Source organism: Dipteris shenzhenensis, chromosome 7, assembly GCF_047967505.1.
Source record: "Dipteris shenzhenensis isolate YYH24624 ecotype China chromosome 7, Dip_SZ_1.0, whole genome shotgun sequence".
Lineage (NCBI taxonomy): Eukaryota > Viridiplantae > Streptophyta > Polypodiopsida > Gleicheniales > Dipteridaceae > Dipteris > Dipteris shenzhenensis.
The window spans coordinates 55,214,706-55,223,416 of record NC_141602.1 but is presented as its reverse complement, the minus strand read 5'-3'; the positions used below and the strand labels follow the sequence as shown (position 1 = coordinate 55,223,416).

The 8,711-nt window shown below is 42.4% G+C and overlaps 1 protein-coding gene across 2 annotated transcripts; it reads right to left on the bottom strand.

The window, feature by feature from the left end:
- Window positions 1-5,737: 5,737 nt before the first annotated feature.
- On the bottom strand, window positions 5,738-8,415 carry LOC147900527 (triacylglycerol lipase 1-like). Of its 2 annotated transcripts, XM_087377419.1 has the most exons (9): window positions 7,987-8,415; window positions 7,710-7,811; window positions 7,463-7,603; window positions 7,259-7,369; window positions 6,970-7,113; window positions 6,806-6,846; window positions 6,617-6,696; window positions 6,425-6,520; window positions 5,738-6,334 (listed from the first exon to the last, which is right to left on the bottom strand). In XM_087377419.1, exons 1-9 carry the CDS (start codon window positions 8,161-8,163, stop codon window positions 6,036-6,038), a joined length of 1,191 nt encoding a protein of 396 aa, XP_087233545.1. In that variant the 5' UTR covers window positions 8,164-8,415; the 3' UTR covers window positions 5,738-6,035. The 2 variants fall into 2 exon arrangements, with proteins under 2 accessions (XP_087233545.1, XP_087233544.1); XM_087377418.1 differs by having other exon boundaries at window positions 7,463-7,811.
- Between the last annotated feature and the right edge of the window lie 296 nt (window positions 8,416-8,711).

Here is an 8,711-nt window from a genome sequence, read left to right as displayed (position 1 = left end):
GTAGAATGTCTCTTATTTACTCCTCACTCAATGTCATAATATGTGGAACGCACACCCTACGGACAAGTTGTTGCAACTCGATTCTCCAAGTGTCTTTCTCTCTCATTGAAGGGGTGGTTGCCATGAGAAAGACAGAGGTATAGATCTAATTCACATGACAATCATTACGTAAACACTCATGAGGTTCTACTACCATGATGAGTCATGATGTGTACATACGAAGACCAACGAATAGCAATTAAGTAATTGAGACATCTAGGTCCAATCATAATGCATTACGTTAACACTCAACAGTCATTACAAAAACAAATGCGAAAAAATCAAGAAATAAAATTGAGATCTACACACATGCTAATATGAATTTCTAATAGATAATTATAACATGGACCCTAAAAGCAATAGCGCGCCTCATACAAATTACTCTAACAAATCCTATTGGGCTCTCAAAGAAGGATAGGCTATAAAAGATGAACAGGAAAACATATAGCAACAATCACAATGTAATGAACCAAGATGATCTAAATCAACATTGTGTGATCACACATCTTGAGCTTGTTGGGAAGATCGTCATCGAGATGAATCCAATCGGCCAAAGCGAGCCATCATCCGGACAATAACTGGCTCTGTTGACATTTATGTACAATATATATGAATATATGATAGTAGACCAAAGCGAGGTGAATCCAATTGGCCAAAGCGAGCCATCACCCGCCGGCCTTAATCATAATACTACCTAATAGAACGTCACTCGAGGCGAGATAAATCCAACCTACCGAAGCGAGTCATCATCCGGCCCCAAGTGATAAACATCACACATTCAAACACATATAAGCAAGCATAAATAAGCATCATATATATTCCTCTCTCTCTATTCCTCTCTCAATTGGGACGAGGTGAATCTAGCCGGCCGAAGCGAGCCATCACCACTCGGCCTTAATCCTGATACTACTAGAACATCACTTGAGGCGAGATGAGTCCAACCAGCCGAAGCGAGTCATCATCCGGCCCCGAGTGAAACACATCATGCAATCACACGCACAAAAGCAAGCAAGCACAAACATATGACATATTTCTCTCTCTTTTCTCTCAACTATGGCAAGGTGAATCCAACCAGCTAAAGCGAGCCATCACTCAGCCCTAACTGAGAACAATAGTGAGGTTAGAAGCTCACCAAAAGCTTGAAGGAGAAAGCGAAAAATAGCGAAAATACGAAAAACTGCAGAAAATTTCGGTGAATTTCAGTGAATTGTGGAAAAAAATGATGCGAAGGGGGCCTTTTATAGAATCCAACTCGACATACTAGCCAGTATGTCCACACACCAATCAGTTTTCATGGCCAATGCATGCATGCCACGCGTTCAGTCCGTGCACACCGATCAATGTCACACTACACTGACTGGTATTTTCCCAAATATGCCGACCTGTTTGTTGTATAGGTCGATGTGGTGATTCACCGATCGGTTTATTTTCACCAACCAATAAATCCCAACACCATTCGATATTTTCGAGAAAATAATGGTCAGTGTTGGGATTTACCGGTCACCAATCGGTCAACCGGTGCACGTTGACCGATTGTAAAAAATGTGTTTGAACATCCACATGCATTTTTAATTCAAAAAATACATTCTTTTCTTTAAAAAAACGTACTAAAAAAATCCCAGAGAGAGACAGAGAGAGAGAGAGAGAGAGTGAGAGTGAGAGTGAGAGAGAGAGGCCTAAAAAGGGCAAGCACCAACACGTCAATAATTTTTAGTGCCACCCAGGTGTGTTTATTTTCAAATTAGCAGTCCAACTTTGCTGTATGTCAAAGTGAAGTGACATTGCCAATAAGATTCAAGAAATAACATGTCAACATACAATATCTATCGCATAATAGCTCCAAATGTGGAGCTTAAAAAACAAAAATAAAGATTGTAACCTCCTTACAAGATGGGAAATAAACAAAAAAACCCTCAACAAAAGACATGATGTGTTGTGATATCATAAACAAATATGAAGAGAAGAGTAGAAGAGTGGAGATGAGGGGATAGCTAGAGAGCATACGACAAATGACTATAGATGTACATAGGTTCATTGGAAACGAATGAATGTATTTAAAGTCCTGTACGTGATTTTTCAGCCCCTCTTTTCTTTTTAGCTTGCCCCTTAGGGGGTGGGGCTTAGGTGTAATTCCTCTCTATAGTAGGCAGCCTCGAGTGAAGTTTTCTTTTTTCGTGCCCTCATGATGCCAAGTGTTACAATAAAAAACGTTTATCCTCCTTAAAATCTAAGGGTTGAAACATCTTGCTTTGTTTTACATTATTTTTGGATGTCTTGCTTTAAAAAAAAGGTGGTGACCAACATGTCATGCAACACCATGTCCTACATTAACTGTTCCCTTGCATCGACTAGCTCCACACCATCGCCAATCTCTATGAGGATCTTTCCATCCAAATAGGAACTCCTACCTAACAAACATTCAATCGAGAAAGCTCCATCCTCGATCGGACCTAAGGTAAAGGTCCTTCCTGTAGGTCCATTGTTACTTCTAGATGAGAATCATGAGGTGAATAGGAACTTTCAAAAGGAGGAAGCTGCCTTGCGTGGCTGAACTTTGGGAGTTTTGAATCTCTACATTTGTCTCGGATAGCAAAAATCACACTTGGATTGGAAACTAGCCTTTTATTTGGGCTTTGCAATGAGAGTCTGTTGAAGGAAAGCCAATCTGTTGCCCGAGGGCTTCTTAGATCGCACTAGAGAGAGAGGCATGGTGGTGAACTGGGCTCTGCAGTCAAAGGGGGAAGGTGGTGAGGGGTGAGATCAGCTATGGCGATGGCACCCCCCCCTCATCTCCTCCCCCATCTATGGCTATGGTGCTTCCCTCCCTTGGCACATTACCTCGATGCTCCATCTCCCATATCCTCGCTTTCTTTGACATTCCGTAACCTTCCTCACCACCTCTCCTCCCTCCCCTCCCCTCCATCTCCTCCGCCTTGCTCTCCCACCCTTCCCTCCTCATCCACCTACTCTCTGTCACTGATCCTTCCACCCCTCACAAACTCCCCTTGTAGGTTGACTTTCAAGCCAAGCTCCATATTACAGTGGATGTGCAACGGGCTGCGAGAGATTCATTCATATGGAGGTTGCCTTCATTGAATGTTGAATGCAAAATTGGAGAAAGCCAATGCCCGCCAATACACACAGAAACACACCTGCATTTAAGGACATCACCACTAGCATGAGCAAGTATCCCATGGCTGCACTAGTGTGATCGAGATCACGTGAACGCTCCTATACTTTATTAGTATTTTTGAGATATGGTAAAGTCCCTTCCAGGGCACACCCAAAGAAAAATGCTCCAGCACCTCCAAGGATTGGCGCTTCATGAGAATTGTCAGTAGGAGAACACATATGTTAGCAGCTCTTCAAGGCATCCATCATCAACTCAAGCCCTCCTTAAGGTTGCTCTTGCTATGTTCAAACTCGCAAGTTCTTTCAAGAAAAGCTGCAAGAAGGCCTCTGTTTTTGAAGTTTTTTGGTAGATTTTATAAGGTTGTGGTTGTTGCCTACATTGGTCTTACTACCGAAAGGACTGCTCTAAGATATCTAAGCATCACCGAGTGCTAGGGGCTATCCAACACGTGTCAAATACTTCAACGTAGAGGGGCCCTCGTTGTCAAAGGATGATGTGCCTTACATTATAAAATAGATGGATGAAGGAGACCTGATCAATATGGAAGGCCTCAAGATGAATATGTCTTCAGAGTTTCCATAGATGCAGGCAACCTTGGGTTTTCTTGACCCAACCATTATCATACCTTGAACTTGGCTACAAACACACTTCCAAATTAGAGTCTACTTTTTCAGCTTTAATCTTTAATTTATGCCCAAATTTAATTAGAGGCCCATGCTCGCTAGTGCTCTTCACTAGCATTAAGTTTGTGTTGCCAGAATTTGCAACAGCGGCACGTCAATGCCATGAAGGTTTTGATTGAGATACCTTTAAGCAAAGCTTCAAGCATCGATGCAACGATGTACTAAAACCGGAGGCGAGGGTGAAAAGCAAGATGGGGATGTTAGAAGCGATGGTCTTCATTCTGATGGAAAGAAAGAAGCTATTGCTTTTGAGCATGGGGGATAACAGACTCGCCTGATTCGTTGGTATTAGTAGCAAACAAATCGGTGTCACATACATAAGGATTGTGTGTTGCCATCTTTGTGGTTGCCATTTGCATCTACATTGCCTTCTTCCCAGTGGGCAATTGTTCTATCACATATGTGATCACAATGTAAAGCAATAGCTATGGCACTATATATTGTAAAGCAACATCTATGGCCAAGTTGTTATAAGGGACTCAAGGTGTGAAGCATGCATATAGGTATGAAATGTTTGGCCCTTTAATCATGTTTCTTTGGTACTCTAGATAGGTGAGAATTGGGAGAGTTGGCCCCAAGCTACTTTCTCATCTTGATGGTTCTAGTTAATTTACTGAAAAAGCTGGAGCAAAGGAAGTATTAGCAGTCGCTCAACTTTTCCTTTTCGACTACGATTACGACTATTGACATTAAGGTAATATGATAGTATCTTTTCCATTCATGAGACTTATTCTCGATGCTAATATTCTCGACGTTTATATTCTCGAGGTTAATATTCTTGATGCATGGGAAAGGACCCCTTCCCTCATATCATAACTCATTGGGAACGGAAGCGCACCGCCTTCCCGCCCAAATGAGGCCCAAACTATGTGTGGTTATAATAACTATATAATATATATTATCATACAAATATTTTTAATTTCTTGTCCATTCAAAATTGCTCATTTGCAATCTGAGTTCTTACAACATTCCTCTTTTTTAATGCATGTTCTCGATCCAAGGGAGCAAGGGAATCCAAGTTGGTTGCAAGATCAAAAGATATCAACACCTTTATTCATATATGATTGTAGTCCATGTGATAATATTATATAGTCTGCATGAGGATCAATTATGAGTTCTTGTGAGCGGTGTCTTATTCATGTATTTATTGGGCTTCTACTTCCAAAATGCACAAATAATATGGGCAAGTCAATAATAAGCCACCACCCCTAACATTTACAAGGAGGATCAGGTCCTAATGGACCCTATGTCGTGTCTCATGTCCACGTTACCTTTTTTCTTTAAAATTTTGATAAAATGCTAAGATTAAGTTTAATTTCAAGTTAGTAGTTACATGCTTGATGACGAGAAGACTGCCCCCCACAACCTAGTTTTCCAAATAGGAAATTAGTGTCTTTTATTTGCATAACAGGGCTGCTGGTTTTCGCTTGTTCAACACCCACTTGCTATTTTCCTTCCTCTCTCTCTCTCTCTCTCTCTCTCTCTCTCTCTCTCTCTCTCTCTCTCTCTCTCTCTCTCTCAGCTTTCAATTCATCATCTCAGGCAAGCCTTATGAAAGATTGATTATCATTCACCATGTTGAGATGAAACCTCAATAGGTAAAATATTGTATCTTTTGAAGGAGACTTTGCTAAGCCTGTTAGGCAAATTTGCTTAGTTTGGCAATATATCATTAATGTTTTTTACATCTTTTTAATCTCCTTTCCTTATTGACTAGCAAGCATGTAAGAACTATAAAATATAAAAAAGGCTCTTAACTCCAGGTTGAAAAGATTATGTAGGTTGAAAAGATTAACCTACATACTTAAAATATTAGCAATGAGAAAAACATAGAGATGGAATTTAAAGCCAATGAGTGCATCAAATAACAAGAGTACATAGGTACGCCTAATCAATGAGTTCTAGTATGTTATGAAGTGCACGTACATATATAGGAGACCTCCTAGAAACCTTAGCAATGCTAATAAAGGTTTTGTCCCTTACTAAGGATGAAAAGTGGGTGAGTTTTTCCTAATTTGAGTTGATGCTTCTTTTCCTTTGCTTTTTGGTCAAGGTGATCCACATACAAAAGTGGTGAAAGACGAATAACCATTTAAGTGGTGGCTCAACTACCCTTACTTTAATGGTTGTAGCTCGAAAAAGCTGAGATAAAAAATTTACACAAAATAGAAGAATGGTGATTAGGAGTCAAGGAATTGCATAATCTTGGTGTAAACTAAGTCCTTGGCATTCGTTCCGAGAACAAAGTCAAGGTGAGCGTATTGCGGGACGAACTCCACCGGAAATTTGCCCGGCAATTTGGAAATGAGCAGAGCAACATCCTTCGTGTCTGCAAGTGCGTCCATTCCACCATAGACGAAGAAGAGATTGTTTGTGGGCACTTTCGACAAGTCGTACGCTGGCGGGAATGGCCATCGGTATCTCATCAGATTTCCCCATAGACCGTAATCATACTTCGCAAAGGTTTTGCGCCTATTCTCTGCACACAGCCGCGTAGCATTCTGCAAATCAGTGCGAATCCGTCCATTCCATCGATATAAAGACTCTGCAGAGCAGATGAGCCACTCACGCTGAGCAAAATGCGCGAGGTTTTTTGTTGCAGTCGGCTGCGTCTCGTATTTATCGATGAACGGTAGGCGCGTGTAATTCATGCAGCAATTCACCCCTGCGGTGCATTTCATTGGGTCATCGTACTGGAGGTTGGAACCAGATGTTACGTTCGCAAAGGCTAAATGAGCCTAAATCTATCCGAAGGCATTACCTGTGAAAAGCGTAAACCACTGCTTGTAGCACTTATTCGCAGCACCTTTGCAAATAATGTCCACAAACTCTTTCCTACGACTGCAGAAAACTTCGAAAAGCGTCAGTTAGGACCACGCAAATTCATGCAGACGGATCCATCGATAAAAGAAAATTGCAGAAATCTTGAGAAAAATGTGAATCGACTCACTATTGCGTGCTGAACTCGTAAATGTGCCCTGCCAAAAGGAGCTGCGCAGTGCGCATAAAAGTTATTTTCGTAAGAACAAGCGCCAACCAATGCCCAAGCTGCTCGATTTCCGTTCAAATCACGAATTCTTCATACTATATGGAATCTGAGACATCGGCGAGCACCTTATCGACATAGAATGTAACAGCGAGTTTGGCGATTGCAGAAGAAAGGTCGTTGACATAGGCAACGGGGGCCATCATCACAACTTTATTCACTGTATCGACTAACTGACCTTGGCAAAAGGCAGTTATGCCTTGTTGGCTGCCCTGAAACATGTTGCGTGAAGATTGAAAACAAGATAGCCCAACACCAGATAAGAGGCCTAATTGAAAATTTCAGGGAAAATCCAAAGCTACGAAAATTCGTAAACGCAACACCAAATTTTGTACGATGGATATAACTGGGCAGGACCTGAGAGTATCCAATGTAATGAACTTTTTTATTCGTCTGCCCCTGTACCATACCAAGCATCGCTGGAAGATCATACTGCGCTAGTTCGTCTAAGCTCCAGTTCCAGAAGTCCTGCAATAATCAACAGGAAAATGTGGAACTCTCTACCCCTAGTAATTTGCAAGAGAAGAGAAGCTGGGAGCAGCTAAACCCAAAAATACTGACCTTATCTTTCCTGGTGTAGAAAACGTGACCGTAGCTAAAAGCGGTGGTTCTGGTGTTGCCAATCCAGACATCGTACCCTGCATCGGCGAGAATGAATGCGAAGGCCTGCTCTGGAGGGTTTATAACCCAGACATCTCCTCCCTGATCGATGAGCAAAGAAGAGCACACTTTCGTATACGTTCTGAGAAGGGAAGGAGGTTGCAAAACACTGCCGCTGGAGGAGATGGGTCTCTGATCATGAACATACCAGTAGGATTCCGTGCAGGAGGAAGACGGGGCCTTTGAGACTTGCATAACCACGTTTGGACATTCGTTGCACTCCGATAAGGAATTGGTCATCGGTTTGCACCTGCACGACAGCCAATTTGAGAGACATAGTGTCCAATCGTGCCCGTTCGATTGGACGAGGATGAATTTTCAGTCGTGTGACGTCAACAGGATGAGGGCATATTATCAGACAACTTTGAACAGCTGAGCTAAAATCGCAATTCATTTTACACATAGCAATAGCCACCAAGCTTTACCACAAACTCTTCGCAGTTGTACAGGTTGAGAGGCAACACGAAGATTGCACACAACCCATCCGGTCGCTGGACGCCAGACCGCACAGGTCCAAAAGCAGAGGCATTATATGAGAGGCGGAAACAAAGCAGGCTCAAGATGATAGCTAAGAAGGTGGAGAGCCCGGAGGTGTGTGCCATGGCCCTCGATGTAGGATAATTAGCAATACTGGATGCTGCAATGCTCTATGGTCTTAGCTATGGGCAATGTTGTTAAGGCTGTAGGATGCAATGGAGCGTACTAAATGTGCTTCTGGTGAAGTGCCATGAAGAATTTGCGGAAGCTGGAGAGAATGCTGTACATAGAAGAAGCAATGTACAGACGAAGCAAGTTGCTGCAGCATGAGGGAAATAGAAGAGCAAGCAAGCTATGGAAGCAGAGAGACAGAAATATATCTGCAGGATATGGAAACAGAGAAAGCAAAAAGTAATGATCCAGGCTGTGTAAAGGGGAGTAGGCGATCAATGGATGGACGGATGGAGGCCCTTTATTACCAGCACCACTGCACTCATCCATGAATTAATGAAAACATGCGTGATCCACCAGCTCACACTGCCTTCGTTTGGGACTAGTCATTTGACTCAGCTTAAAATGGAGTGTGCTAACTCATTGGGACTCGGGAGCACATTGCTTTTGGCCTGCCCCCAATGGGTTGGCCTTAGGGCTTAGCACATGGAACATGGATAGG